Below are 15,722 nucleotides of genomic sequence, written 5' to 3' on the forward strand. Positions count from 1 at the left end.
CAGGACCAATGGGGTCTCAATATACTTCTTCTTTTTTTACTAATCTGATGTTTCACTGAAGAAACAATTTATCATCCACGATATTAAATACCTCGCTGGCACTTTATATGTAGGAGCCTCTGAAACACAGCTCTGTGTGAAGTTTTGTGTTTAAAAAGAAGAGAAACACTTTTAACCCTTGTGTTGCCTTCGGGTCATTTTGACCCGATTAAATATTTAACCCTCCCCCCGCCTGTGGGTCATTTTGACCCGATTCAATGTTTCACCCTCCTGTTACCTTTATATTTACTAACATATTTTACCCTTTGGGTTCAATTTGACGCCAGCAATTAAAACCTCCAGAAAATTATTAGAATTAATATTGTTTTCCAAGTTTAAGTGTGAGGCACTTTATGTTTGTTTGTTGACTACCGAAAGAACACCGACATTAAACATTGAATGGGGTCAAATTAACCAAGGCGGCAGGAGGGTGTAATATTGATTCGGGTCAAAATGACCCGAAGGCAACACAAGGGTTAAACGGTGAATTTTTGTTTGTTTTGTAAAATGTATAAAATGAGCCCAGTCTCCAGAGGGTTAACGTGACATATTTGAATGTCAGTCAGTTACCAAGGCCACTGGTTCTGCTGTGTTCAGTGTTAAAGATGACAGGACCAATGGGGTCTCAATATACTTCTTTTTTTTTACTAATCTGATGTTTCACTGAAGAAACAATTTATCATCCACGATATTAAATACCTCGCTGGCACTTTATAGGTAGGAGCCTCTTTGAAAACACAGCTCTGTGTGAAGTGTTGTCTTTAAAAAGAATGAACTTTTAACTTTTAACTTGTAATTGTGATTAATCGCGATTAATCGCGATTAATTAATCGCAATTTCAAACTGTGCGATTAATTAGTTAATTTTTTTTAATCGATTGACAGCCCTAGTTAAAACCCTTTAAACCCTTTTTATGTGAGCGCAGCTGAAAACAGTTATGCTGCTGAGAGAAGCTATAAAATTGGCCTTCCTTTGAGCCACAAGAAGAACTACATTAATATTTACAATAAAAATCATTATTTATAATCTCGTCCATGTCTTGACTAATTTTTATTTTCATTTTGGAATTTATTTGATAAATAAAATGTGAGTTTTCATGGAAAACACCAAATTGTCCGGGTGACTCCAAACTTCTGAACGGTCGTGTATACCCACTGATGCATCTTGTCCCTCGCCGTCGGCTCAGGAAAACCACCGTGTGGATTTGGCTGAAGGGGGAAGAAGGATCTGAGCAGGCCGGAGGTCGGGGGGGCGTTTGCCCTCAGATGGCCTTGGGGTCACCGGGACGGTGGAGGGAGGCTCGGTGTGTCGGACGCCACCGCTTCCTCTGTGAAAAGGAAGTATCTGGTGAGACTTGTAGACGTCATCTTTTTTACTCTCTCCTCATGTGAGGTTGATCTTAATATTCCCTCTTCTTGCAGACTCGTTGCCCTCCGCGGACCACTACCTGACCGGATCGGCCCTGCTGAGCGGCGTCTACGCTCGGACCCGAGCGCAGCCCCTCCCCAGCGCCCCGGACATCGGGCAGCTCACGGTGGAGGTCAGTGAACGACCTACGAGGCTCAAGAGATGACCCCCGAAGGGTCGCCAGATGATTGACAGGAGAGTAAAGAAGAAAAACAGAAATCTGCTAAAAGTTTTAAAATCGCAGAAGCAACACACGTCGGATGAGGGCTACAAGTTGGCATTGCTTGTAAAGGGTGAGAAACTAAAAAGATCGGGAAGCATTGGTCGCTAACTGCAAATAAATAGGTCGTAATAGATATTGTGATTTTTAGATGACACGAAAATGGTGTCTCCTGGAATGCATTGTGATTAAAAGTGCATGGAAAATAGTTTAAAAAAGGTATTTAGGAAACATGAAGCAGACCATCATGAATGGGGTGAAGCATTAACATCCAGATGGTCCGGTACACGTTCTGGATGAATGGTGAGCGTGGTGGTGAAGAGGGACTCGGGCTGCTCTCGCTCACCGGGCGGTGAGGGTGTATAGAACAAAAAAAAGATGGATGAATAATAACAACAAAAAGGTTCTCCGTGCACAGATGCAGCTGTTCCCAGGGATGTGGTTCAGTCACGCCGGTCAGCTGGTGTCAGCGGAGCTGGTGGTCCAGCCCAGTCCAGCGTCCTCTCTCGCCCGGGTCCAGATCCTCCGACCCTACTGCAACCCCGACCACCACCTGGTGCCTCCAGGTCCAGTGCAGCGGTCCCTATGAGGTCTGGGGTTCCTGGGGTCTCCTGACACCGCCCGGTGATGATCTCCTCCTGTCCCCCCCCCCCCCCCTCAGGTTGCAGCTCTCTCCTCAACCCGTTCAGCTGCTGCTCGGCGGTGCCGCTGTGCAACACCACGGGGGGCTGCAGCGTGGGCCGGTACTGGTGCCCCCTGCTGGAGGGCTGCGTGCCCACCACCGGCCCCTGCAGTCCCTACGACCCCGCGGCGGCGGCCCGCGGCTTCCACTTGCCGCCCAGATACCTTGCAATACCGCCCTTTTACCACCTGGTGGCCGACCTGCCTCTGAGAATAAACCCGAGCTCGGAACTCCGCAGTTTAAGCGTGAGTGGACCGAAGTGGCTGATGTGTGAGTACCGAACAGATGGCTGACACGTGTTCCCGTTTGTTTTGGGGGGTCCCAGCTGCTCCTTCCCGACCGAGCCGTCGTCGTGTACCCCGATGACGTCGTGGCCGTCCAGCACACTCGCGACTCCGGTGCGTTCCTGCATTGCCTGCACGGCGACGCCTCTTTGAGCTCGCTGTGGCGCCAGAGTTACGTGTCCCTGAGGAGGGCGGAGTGGGGGGGCTGGTGGGAGGGGGGCCTCACCTCCCCGCCCCAAGGGGGCCGGTGGGTGGACGGGGCGGTGTGCGATCTGAGGATGCTCTACGTGGACAATCTCCACGGAGCCGCCGAGCACGACGACGGCTTCAACCGGAGAGAGACGACCGCCGCCGCCCCGGATGTTTGGGCCCTGACGACCGGTCCTGCTCCGAGATCTCCGTCCGGGCTTCGAGTCGTTCACCCCGTGCCGGATGAAGAGAACCGGATCCACGTCCAGGTCGACGTCCCGACACTCGTTGTCGTCGAGGTCCCGTCTGGAGGGAAGGCCAGCAGCTCGTGGTCGGCTCCGGTTCTCCGGACCGGGGTGCCCTTCCTTCTATCTTGCCCCGAGGAGGTGGCCGGCTGCGAGACGCGGTCCGGCGACGCCTGGTTCTCCTCCGCCACCCTGGTTCTGCCCGCGGTCGGCCTTCGAACGCTGACCATCGACGTGGCGGATGCAGCGAGCCCTCGGAGCGTGAGCCTGAGCGTCTGTGGCTACGAGGCCGTGGCGGGGCTCAGCGTGGAGCCACGAGGCTGCCGCCGGACGCTCGTCCACACGCCACAGGTGAGGAAGCACCGACTGGACGGTCAAATAACGGGAAGACGGTCATTGAATCCTAACGATTTCTGTAATGCGCCGGACTTCTCCCCTACACACAGAAAGATAATGGTTCTTAAAGGGTTCTTTAAAAGAACCCTCTACGAAGAACCATCACCTACTGGAGAACCATTTTTTCATTTGAGACACCTTTATAGGTTCTTTGAAAAACTCTTTCAGGAAATGGTTCTTTAGAGAACCCTGGTTTGAAATGTTCTTTGTGGAATCAGAAACGGTGCCTCAAAGAACCATTGTTGGAAGGTTCTTTGAGACACCTGTATTGGTTCTTTGAAGGACTATTGAAGGAAATGGTTCTTTAGAGAACCCTGGTCTGAAAGGTTCTTTGTGGAACCAGAAATGGTTCTTCTATGGCATCACTCTGAAGAACCATTTTCGGTTCCAGATGGCACCTCCATGTTTCTGTGTGTGCTGACACCAGGAGGTCAAAGGCATCACGTAGATCCACGTTCTCTCGATGCATCGGCAAAACATGTCGTACGAACGTTCCTGGTTCCATGAAGACGTATCCTGGTGACACGTGTTGTCTTGATAACTACATGTGTGTATGTCCACGCAGGTCAAACACTCTGTGTAATATTTACTTTGGTTTATGACCAAATATCTACAAAGCCGTACTTTTAGCTTAGTTACGATTAGCAAACGTCAGCATGCGAAGGGATTCAACGCGGTAAACATCGAGGAGATCAAAACACCTGCAACACGTAGTGATTTACAGGCTGGATTATTTACTCTCTGACATTTTGTATTTGATGCATCTTTAAATGTTTTACATTGTAGATATTTAGAGCCGAAGTGGAGACCGGTTCCTCCGTAAAGTTCTCATGGGTGATTGACAACCTGGAGAAGTTTTCCTATGAAGGAGAATCGTACAGTTTGGTTTTCAAGAAACCTGCCCTGTATAATCTCAGGGTAAGATCATTTAGTTTGTCTCTGTGAAGTATTCATGACTTAACACAAACAAATAACCCATTTCCTTTCCTCTAGGTGACGGCTTCCAACCCTGTGAGCTCCCAGAGCCAACAGATCCTCCTGACTGCCGACCAATGGACCCCGCTGGCTGAGCCCGAGTTCCTATTGGCCGAGGAGGTCGTGGCTGTGGACGCTCCACACCTCTACACCCTCAGGGTCAAAGTGGACATCTCCCTGGCAGTCACCTTCAGGTAAGGCGTTGACTCCCTTGACTTTATTACGAATGCAACCGCTTGAATCGTACTTCTAAATGTCCGTGTCCGCGTGTCGTGTAGATGGGATTTTGGGGACGGCGGTATCGAGGTGATCCACAACCACTCCGCTCCATGTGAGACCATGGAGGGGCTTACCGCGGGAGCAGAGAAGCAGGTATACCTTCAGGACTCTGTGAACTACACCTATCGCATCCCAGGTAAACACACACACTATTACAGCTGCACCTATCTGTTCTTTTAAGACAACAACTCTTAACATCGTGAAACTAGCTGCCAGATGTTTCCCCCAAAAGAGTTGTTGGTAAACTCCAGTGTTGAAAAATTAAAACAACGTGAAAGTGCCAAAAACAGCAATTTCTCAATTAGCCACCACATGCCATCATTTAGCATCATTTAGCATCCTTAAGCAAGCATCCTTAAACATCCTTTAGCATCCTTAAGCATCCTTATACATCCTTATACATCCTTTAGCATGCTTAAGCATCCATTAGCATCCTTAAGCATCCTTATACATCCTTTAGCATCCTTTAGCATCCTTTAGCATCCTTAAACATCCTTAAGCATCCTTATACATCCTTTAGCATCCTTAAACATCCTTAAGCATCCTTATACATCCTTTAGCATCCTTTAGCATGCTTAAGCATGCTTAAGCATCCATTAGCATCCTTAAGCATCCTTATACATCCTTATACATCCTTTAGCATGCTTTAGCATCCTTAAGCATCCTTATACATCCTTTAGCATCCTTTAGCATGCTTAAGCATCCTTAAGCATCCTTATACATCCTTTAGCATCCTTAAGCATCCTTATACATCCTTTAGCATCCTTTAGCATCCTTTAGCATCCTTAAGCATCCTTTAGCATCCTTTAGCATGCTTAAGCATCATTAAGCATCCTTATACATCCTTTAGCATCCTTTAGCATCCTTAAACATCCTTAAGCATCCTTATACATCCTTTAGCATCCTTTAGCATCCTTAAACATCCTTAAGCATCCTTATACATCCTTTAGCATCCTTTAGCATGCTTAAGCATGCTTAAGCATCCATTAGCATCCTTAAGCATCCTTATACATCCTTATACATCCTTTAGCATGCTTTAGCATCCTTAAGCATCCTTATACATCCTTTAGCATCATTTAGCATCCTTAAGCAAGCATCCTTAAACATCCTTTAGCATCCTTAAGCATCCTTATACATCCTTTAGCATCCTTTAGCATGCTTAAGCATCCTTAAGCATCCTTATACATCCTTTAGCATCCTTAAGCATCCTTATACATCCTTTAGCATCCTTAAGCATCCTTTAGCATCCTTTAGCATGCTTAAGCATCATTAAGCATCCTTAAGCATCTTTCAGTATCGTTAAGCATCCTTAAACATCCTTTAGCTTCCTTAACCACCCTTAAGCTTCCTTTAGCATCATGTAGCATCATGTAGCTGCCACCTGTGCTTTGTATTCTATTCAGTCCATCAAGATAGAAATTTTTTTCTCCTCATCTGTCTTTGTTTTTTCCAGACAACTACCCACTTCACGTCCTCGTCTCCAACCAACACGACAACACCGACGCGTCGCTGAAGATAAGCGTCCGCCCGCAATTAACTCACCTCCTCGTGTCCTCTTCCCTCTCCGTGGCCCTCGTCAAACAGACCCTCCTTCTGGAAGCTTTGGCGGAGCCCTCCGCCGACGCCGTGGTCTACACCTGGGACTTTGCCGACGGCTCTGAAACGGTCCACGGCGCCTACGTGAGCAGGGTCAGCCACACTTTTGCATCTGCGGGAGTTTATAACGTCAGCGTGTGTGCCAACAACACTCTTGCGGTCCTGACCGCGTGGCTCGTGGTGGAAGCTCTGGAGAACATCTCTGGATTGACGGTCAGCTGCAACGGACCCAGTGAACTCGGCTCTGGGACGGACTTCAGAGCGACGGTAGCCGCTGGTACGAGTCTCACGTGGAGTTTTGACTTTGGCGATGGGTCCCTGCAGCAAAACCGGAGCGATGGTTCCATCTCCCATGTCTATGCATTGCCAGGGAACTATACAGTAGATGTAATTGTCTCCAATTCTCTCAGCCAAGCTCGTCGGTCTATCGGTGTAGAAGTCTACAGATTGGCTGTTAGTGGAGTTTTTCCTCGAGAATCCGTCATGAGCGGAAGAGACGTACAATTTACCGCTCGGCTGAATGGGAACACGTCCGTTCTGACCTTCCATTGGCTGTTTGGAGATGGATCGCCGTTGAGTGTGGTGAGGGGACGGTCGACGGCCATGCACACGTTTCAAAGCCCTGGGATTTGTTATATCAGCCTGACTGTGTTTAGTTCTGTTACGTTTGCATCATTTAATACAAGTATCTTTGTTGAAGCGCCAATCGGCAACATGACAGTGCTGGCATCACAGGAAGTAGTAGCAGTCGGAGAAGAGACGTGCCTCCGGGTGTTAATTTCCCCTTTACAGATGAATGGTTACCAATTTGAATGGTTTCTCAGCTCATCTAGCCTCATTGCCGTGACAGGAAACGCTCAAAAGTGTTTCATATTTCGAAATGAAGGTGTTGAAGAGGTATCGGTAACGGCGAGTAACAAAGTCAGCAACAAAACGGCCAGCGCTTGTATCGCCGTTCAAACCCCCGTAAGTAACTTGTCCGTGGCGCACGACAGTGGAAGTGGCGCGCTGACAGTGAACACCGTAGCGTCATTTTGGGTTGCCAGTTGCAGCGGCAGCAATGTGTCGGTGCTGTGGGACTTTGGAGACGGGTCTCCGGTGGAACGGAGGCCGAATGTGTCGCACGTCTTTACATCGGCGGGTCGGTTCACAGTGAAAGCCACCGCATTTAATGTCGTTAGTCGTGATTCTGTGACCCTTAAAGTCGATGTTTTACTTATTATTCCAGACATTTCCCTTCACACCGACCAGCCTTATGCTGTCGTCGGGGAGGAAACTATTATCTCAGCAATTAGCAGTGCTATTAGTAGCACCAACTACCACTGGACTGTTGACGGTATAACCTCTGCCAAACAGGGGACTTATCAATTTAGATTGGCTTTCCCGAAACCAGGGGTTTATCAAGTAAGGGTTCTGGCACAGAACTTGGTGAGCAGAAAGGAAGCAGCTATTTTGATTGAAGTCTTTGAAAGAATCGAGGGTCTTCAGATTGAATGTCGGCGCCTGACGGACATGAAATACGTACCAACCCTGGAGAACCTGTTGTTTACTGCTTCAATCGCCAAGGGGTCCAATGTCACTTATCACTGGCTTGCTACACAGAGCGGATTAAACCGACATATCACTGGTGATGGAGAGATTTTTCATATGTTAGCCGAAACTCCTGGAGGGATTTCAGTTCAGCTAAGAGCTTGTAACAAGTTGGGTGAGGCCACCAGCGTTGTTTCTTTGGGGGCAGTGCAGCTAGTAACAGGTGCACACATTACGACTCAATCCAACATTGTGGCTTTAGGGAAATTAGTGAACATCTCTGTATCCGTGGTAACTGGCTCAGACCTACGGTACCTTTGGTACGTGAAGTCTGATCCGTCACCGCTGCAAACCGAAGCGCCCTTTCTCCTCCACACTTTTGCAAGTGTTGGTCGTTGTCTCTTTAAAGTTTCAGTTCAGAATGTCCTCAGTCACAGCAATGTCACCAAAGAGTTCAATGTGCAAGAGGAGGTCCAAGAGGTGGACTTTGAAATTGAAGGAAAGACGCGTCCCTTTTATCTCACCACCGGTGCTGCCGTTCGACTCCATGGGCGTATCGGGAAGGGTAGTGATCTGCACTGGGACTGGGAAGGTAGAGGTGGCGTGTGTTTTAATGCTTCTAATCAGACCTTTGGCCACACTTTTCCATGTGCAGGCATCTATCAGGTGTCTTTGAATGTCTCCAATGGGATAAATTGGAAGATGATTTCACACAGTGTCGCAGTTGAGGATGCAGTCAAAGGACTAAGGCTGAACGTTTCAGAGTCTTCTTTCTGCACCGAGGAAGAGGTGACTTTCACTCCCACCGTGTCCAAAGGAAGCAATGTGAGCTTTGCTATAACATTTAGAAACAAAGACTGGATTCATACTCGGGATGTTCTTGAAGGGCGCTTCACCACATCAAGCCTCCCAGCAGGGACACATCTGGTTACAATGAGAAGTTGGAACCAAGTCAGTGATGCGGAGGTATCATCCAGCATCCTGGTCACGAAGCATATTCAAGGTTTGCAACTTGTGAACTGTTGTTCTGGTCCTCTCGAGGCTCTGCAAGGAATCGTGTTCAAGGCAGAAGTTCAACCAGAGTTTCCAGTCAACTACACCTGGATGTTTTATTTGGTGGGGTCTGAGCCCACCTGGCTCACGGGGCAAGAAGTGATCTTTACTCCAGCAGAGAGCGGTTCATTGGCTTTTAGCGTGCTCGCCACCAATGGAATCTGCTCCCAGACGGTAAATGGCACCGCCACAGTTCAGTGGCCCGTTAAGAAGGTCGAGCTCGTCTGTCAATCAGAAAGAATATTCGTTGGGCACGCCGTCGAGTTTTCTGCAAAAGCGAATCGAGGGAGCGATCCCAGATACCTCTGGTACTTTGGAGATTCAGCGGAAGCATTTGCGACAGACTTGAGCACGGTCAACCATACTTATTATATTCCTGGGAGATACAGTGTCACGGTCAAAGTCCTCAACCGGGTCAGCAATGTGTCCACCCAAATACACGTGGAGGTGGAGCAGCCCCGGTGTTCCAGCCCTCAAGCTTCTCTTGTCCAGAGCCAGACTACCATCTTCAGGTCCAGGCAGAGCATCTTTGAAGCGAGCGTGGACATCAACTGCTCTGCGTACAAAGCCATGTACCTATGGGAGGTACTCAAAGAGTCAAATTGCACTGGGTTAGAACTCTCTGGCATCAAAGTAGCTCTTGGGAGTCAGGTAGACGCGACGTCCCCCTTTCTCTTACTCCCGAAGCATACCCTCGGTATGGGACGGCATTGCCTCATATTCACGGTTTCGCTCCAGGGAACTCCTCTACTCGTCAGACGGAGAACCGGCGTTACCGTGGTCCGCTCGCCGCTGGCGGCCGTCATCAAGGGAGGATCGCACAGACTGTGGCCCAGCCTCAGCGACCTCATCCTGGACGGATCTGAGTCCCAAGACCCCGACGTTGAGCCAGGAGTGGAGGATACACTGCTGTACCACTGGGCCTTCACGCCAGTGGTAAAGGCCTCTTGATTTTAAAGCAACCTGATGTAATAAAGTGGTATTAATTGCTGTTATTTTGAGTTGGCTAAGAAAGTATAGATGAGATAAGAGATTATATGATACGCTGTCATCTTCCCAATTGAAATCTACTGTTTGTAAGTGATACTAACACCCGGGAGTTTGGTTTTTCAGAACGCCACGGATTCTCATTTCCTAAAGCAACCCATTGGGACTAACAGCAGTAGAATGACAGTACTGAGCACTCAGCTGCAGCCGGGCAACTACACGTTCACCCTCACTGTACACAAGGCAGGGAGGAGGCCTGCCTCCGTCAACCAGACCGTGAGTATCACCAATAATCCCAAAGTACTCTTTGTTTTCTTTTATTCACCTGTCCTTCAGTTGGTATTTAAGTTATTTAAAATATCTCTTTCAGATTAATAGTTTTTTAAAGATTTGGGCAAGTATGGAAGAACTCACCACACAAGTTGCTTACCAAACAAACTTCTGTTTGGTTTTGATCTTAAGGTGACAGTGTGTGACGCTCCGGTGCTTCCTGTGGTTGTGGAGTGTGTGTCCTGCTCCGTCCTGTCCTCCCCTCACCACATCAGTTACAGCAGCCCCGTCATCCTCTCTGGACAATGTGGACAGTGTGATGACCAGGCTCAGGTAATCATTCTGATCAATGCTCTGAGGTTACATGTAAATTGTGTTTTCACAGACAATAAGACATATGGTATTATTAGGATTCACGCATATGTCTTCTCTCAGTACGAATGGAGGGCTGAAGACCAAGGCGGCGTGACCCTCGACCTTAACGAGGCGTCCACTTCTACGGGGAGGCGTTCTCCTAACTTGGTGATGCGTTCAGGGGTCCTGCAGGCAGGCCAGAGTTACACCTTCACTCTCAATGTGTCCCAGCCGGACAGAGGGCTGTGGGGCAGCGCCAGCCTGACGACGCGACCGAACAAGCCGCCACACGGAGGCCTTTGTGATCTCAGCCCGGAGTCAGATATACGTCTGCTGGAGACGGTCGTCACCTACAGCTGCTCAGGTAACACCCTGGTCTTCCTCAAGGTGTGACTTCTACCAATCAAACAGGGAAATTCTCCTTCAACAATCGGTCTTCTCTTATCGGGCAGGGTGGCGAGATGAAGAAAGCAGGGCCTCTCAGCTGATCTATACCTTCCAGGCAGCACCGTGCCGGTCCACTGGCACGATATGCCCCCTGCTCACTTTGTACAGGTGAGCACAGGCCTCAACCGACAGCGAAGGAAGTGTGAGCCTCACCTGAATATTATGATGGTACTTCCTTCATTTCTATCCCTCAGGGGTACCCGAGCAACATTTGGCAGCCTGGTTCCGATGGGAAGTCCCGAGAAAGGAAAAACCACGTCGGTCATCACGGTGACTCTGCTGGTAGAGGACCACCTGGGGGCAAAGGTCATTGCTCTGAACAGGTGAGCTATACCTGGATTTGGTGCAGCACAAGCACAATTCTGCAACAGTGCATCATTTCTTGCCACCGCGCTTTATTTTTCAGTCAATGTTCATCACGTAGGTTGATAGACATTAAGTCTGGTGTCTTTGTCACATTTTACTGAACTCTCACTTTTCCCGATTGCTCCTCTCTCCAGAAAGTTGACGGTTGAAACTCCGCAGAGGGACGAAGTTGCCAGCCGGTGGCTGAGAAACAAGAGCCAGGTAGAGCTGTGGGCTCTGGTCCAACATGGCAACCCTCAAGAGATCATCCCTTATTCCATCGCCCTCACCAGCCAGCTCAATCAGGTCACTTCATTCCTCCTTTACCAATACGAATGTGCCTCAGTGGGGAGAGTAGAGTTAATAATCTGTGATGGAGAGATGAAAATTCATCCATAAGTAGAGAGAGAAGAGGAGATAGGTGCTCAGTGTATCCTAAAACAAAGAGATAGGAGCTCAGTGTATCCTAAAATGAGGAGATAGGAGCTCAGTGTATCCTAAAACGAGGAGATAGGAGCTCAGTGTTTCCTAGAATGAGGAGATAGGTGCTCAGTGTATCCTAAGATGAGGAGATAGGTGCTCAGTGTATCCTAAAACAAAGAGATAGGAGCTCAGTGTATCCTAAAATGAGGATATAGGAGCTCAGTGTATCCTAAAACGAGGAGATAGGTGCTCAGTGTATCCTAAGATGAGGAGATAGGAGCTCAGTGTATCCTAAAATGAGGAGATAGGTGCTCAGTGTTTCCTAGAATGAGGAGATAGGTGCTCAGTGTATCCTAAGATGAGGAGATAGGTGCTCAGTGTATCCTAAAACGAGGCGATAGGTGCTCAGTGTATCCTAAAACGAGGAGATAGGTGCTCAGTGTATCCTAAGATGAGGAGATAGGAGCTCAGTGTATCCTAAAATGAGGAGATAGGTGCTCAGTGTTTCCTAGAATGAGGAGATAGGTGCTCAGTGTTTCCTAAAATGAGGAGATAGGAGCTCAGTGTTTCCTAGAATGAGGAGATAGGTGCTCAGTGTATCCTAAGATGAGGAGATAGGTGCTCAGTGTATCCTAAAACAAAGAGATAGGAGCTCAGTGTATCCTAAAATGAGGAGATAGGTGCTCTGTGTATCCTAAGATGAGGAGATAGGAGCTCAGTGTATCCTAAAACGAGGAGATAGGTGCTCAGTGTATCCTAAGATGAGGAGATAGGAGCTCAGTGTATCCTAAAACGAGGAGATAGGTGCTCAGTGTTTCCTAGAATGAGGAGATAGGTGCTCAGTGTATCCTAAGATGAGGAGATAGGTGCTCAGTGTATCCTAAAACGAGGAGATAGGTGCTCAGTGTATCCTAAAATGAGGAGATAGGTGCTCAGTGTATCCTAAGATGAGGAGATAGGAGCTCAGTGTATCCTAAAACGAGGAGATAGGTGCTCAGTGTTACCTAGAACGAGGAGATAGGTGCTCAGTGTTACCTAGAACGAGGAGATAGGTGCTCAGTGTTACCTAGAACGAGGAGATAGGTGCTCAGCGTTTCCTAGAATGAGGAGATAGGAGCTCAGTGTATCCTAAAACGAGGAGATAGGTGCTCAGTGTATCCTAAAACGAGGAGATAGGTGCTCAGTGTGTCCTACAACGAGGAGATAGGTGCTCAGTGTTACCTAGAACGAGGAGATGGGAGCTCAGTGTGTCCTAAAACGAGGAGATAGGTGCTCAGTGTGTCCTACAACGAGGAGATAGGAGCTCAGTGTATCCTAAAACGAGGAGATAGGTGCTCAGTGTGTCCTACAACGAGGAGATAGGAGCTCAGTGTGTCCTATAATGAGGAGATAGGTGCTCAGTGTGTCCTACAATGAGGAGATAGGAGCTCAGTGTGTCCTATAACGAGGAGATAGGTGCTCAGTGTGTCCTACAACGAGGAGATAGGAGCTCAGTGTGTCCTATAACGAGGAGATAGGTGCTCAGTGTGTCCTACAACGAGGAGATAGGAGCTCAGTGTATCCTACGAGGAGATAGGTGCTCAGTGTTTCCTAGAATGAGGAGATAGGAGCTCAGTGTATCCTAAGATGAGGATATAGGAGCTCAGTGTGTCCTAAACGCCCCCCAGCAGCCTATAAGCCTATAGCAACATCTCTAGGGCCTGGTCCAGGTGAACCTGATTCAGGTTTCTGATTAACCACAACGAAACAATACTGAAGATCAAGAGCGTATAGCGGACGTCTGAACCTCTGAAGGTTTGCATGTGTTTTCGGGGAATCGGTGCCAATGAGTTTCACCCACCGCTCCACAGATGACGTCCGGTCGGACCGCCGCGGAGCTCATGGACAGAAGGGAGATCCGCGAAAATGTGACCCGAGCCCTGGCCTCTCTCCCCGTGTCCTCGATGTTCAACGTCCATCAGATCAGCTCGGCGTTGTCTCAGTCCACTGTAAGAAATCACCTCCGTTTGTTTTCTTCCATTTCAGGTTTCACCTCCTTTAATACATCTATGATAAAGTGTGTAGCTACAGCCGCTGTCAATGTCCCCAATGAAGCCAATTACCATTTTATTCCACTTCCCATGGATTGAATATACAGAAAATAACTTGTGTGGCAATTATGTCAACTAACAGTCATAGAAATGGTTCAAATTCAGAAAATTAATTACTGAATAGTTGTGATGAGGACTAATGGTGGAAGATAATTTTTTTGTCCTGCAGACGTTTGGTCATCATACTTGTGCCTCATTTTAAAGCTTATAATACTTTGCTGTGTTTCCCCCATGAGGCGGTTCCCAGTGAATTGGTTTGTGAGAAGTGCCAGCAGCAGGTTCTGGAAGCGGTGGGGAGGATGATCCATGTCCTGGAGGAACAGATGAGTCCGGGTGTTGTGTCGGCTCTGGAAACAGGGCGGGACATCCTGAACATCATAGGTGCCCGTCGACCGCCGTCTTCTTGCATTAAACCCCCGTCTGTGAAGGTCACTTGAATGTCTCCGTGCTCTCCTCCGTCTCCAGGCGGCACGCTGGCGGCGGCGGCGGAGCCCGCCAGTCCTCGCCCGGCTCCCCCCGGCACCCCGCATCCGGCTCCCACGACCGCCCTGTCGGCGCTCGGCCACGCCGGGGCCCTGATGCGCTCTCTGCTGCGCTCACGTGTCCGTGGCGAGGCGCCCCTTTCGCTCTCCACTCCTTATATCGACACGGCGGGTTTCCAAGGAGACCCCTTCGACCTCCTCTGCGGCCAGAAGTCCGACCGAGACCGCCAGACCCCCCCGTGTCGGTTCCACATCCCGGCCTCCCTCGCCGCTCGCCTGAAGAGTCGGGACTCCGAGGTGGTGCAGGTGCTGTTTGGCGTGGGCGCGGCGTTGTTGAGGTCCAACCCGCTGCTGACCGCGGCCGACCCTCCGATCTCCACGGCTCTGGTCGCCATGGAGCTCACCACGCCTCGGGGCCGGCCCATACCCGTCCAGGACCTGGAGCCCAACCAGGCCATACGGGTCATCCTGCCCAACGAGTACCCCGTGGGACGGGACGACGGCGGTGGAGGTGAGAGGGGAGGCGGAGCCGGCAACGGGACGTGTCTCACCGCGACGCTGCCCGCCGACGGGAGGTTGAACCTCACAGTCAGAGCTGTGGGCGGACTGGACCCCAGCGCAGGTTTATACATCTCCTTCCACTTCAGCCTGGACCCAGGTACAGTCGACTCCTCCTCTTGGTTATAACGCTCAGGAACAATCGATTTATTTCTGACTATGCTCCTACACACACAAACACGAAGGAGCATCTGGAACCAAATGTGGTTCTTCAGAGTGATTCCGTAGAAGAACCATTTTTGGTTCCCCAAAGAACATTTCAAACCAGGGTTCTTTAAAGAACCATTTATTTAAAGAGTTCTTCAAAGAACCTAAACAAAAGGTGTCTCAAAGAACCTTCAACAAAAGGTTCTTTAAGACCCCATTTCTGGTGCCTCAAAGAACCTTTCAAACCAGGGTTCTCGAAAGAACCATGTCCTTAAAGAGTTCTTCAAAGAACCTATAAAGGTGCCTTCAATGAAACAATGGTTCTCCAGTAGGTGATGGTTCTTCGTAGAACTACAAAGCATTTTAAAGCACCATGTAAAAACCATTATTTTTCTGTGTTTATTCAGGACTGTAGCTTTAAGGGCGATCCTGCAATTAAGTAATAATCAATTAACCTCGCGGTGTATATCTATGTGAATGATATTATAGGAGCTCCTCCAGTGAGTCTGGGACGAGTGAAGATAGAAGTGAGCTCCGCGGTGCCGGGGGCCGACGCCCTGGTGAGGGTGTGGCCCCTCGCCCTCTCGGCTGCGACCGCCTCCGTGGAGGAAACCCTCTTCCTGACTCCACTGTGAGTCTTTTCTGTAACTCCTTTCTCAATCTGACGTAAATAAAGAAGCGCTTTACACATTTTCCTTCCGCTGCAGTCTGGACCGGACGGAGC

At 49.1% G+C, this 15,722-nt stretch overlaps 1 protein-coding gene across 1 annotated transcript in view; it reads left to right on the top strand.

Moving 5' to 3' along the window:
* pkd1b (polycystic kidney disease 1b) overlaps positions 1-15,722 on the top strand; it is a 29,319-nt gene that overhangs the window by 2,767 nt on the left and 10,830 nt on the right. Inside the window, 18 exon segments of the mRNA XM_056430474.1 lie at positions 1,226-1,386; positions 1,461-1,579; positions 2,085-2,232; positions 2,328-2,593; positions 2,674-3,417; positions 4,249-4,380; positions 4,486-4,631; positions 4,716-4,852; positions 6,170-9,831; positions 10,345-10,485; positions 10,588-10,870; positions 10,959-11,061; positions 11,148-11,276; positions 11,454-11,604; positions 13,572-13,709; positions 14,048-14,192; positions 14,277-14,951; positions 15,488-15,629. Coding sequence (XP_056286449.1) covers positions 1,226-1,386; positions 1,461-1,579; positions 2,085-2,232; positions 2,328-2,593; positions 2,674-3,417; positions 4,249-4,380; positions 4,486-4,631; positions 4,716-4,852; positions 6,170-9,831; positions 10,345-10,485; positions 10,588-10,870; positions 10,959-11,061; positions 11,148-11,276; positions 11,454-11,604; positions 13,572-13,709; positions 14,048-14,192; positions 14,277-14,951; positions 15,488-15,629 — 7,422 coding nt within the window.

The sequence above is a fragment of the Pseudoliparis swirei genome, chromosome 13, assembly GCF_029220125.1.
Source record: "Pseudoliparis swirei isolate HS2019 ecotype Mariana Trench chromosome 13, NWPU_hadal_v1, whole genome shotgun sequence".
In the NCBI taxonomy this organism is placed as follows: Eukaryota; Metazoa; Chordata; class Actinopteri; order Perciformes; family Liparidae; genus Pseudoliparis; species Pseudoliparis swirei.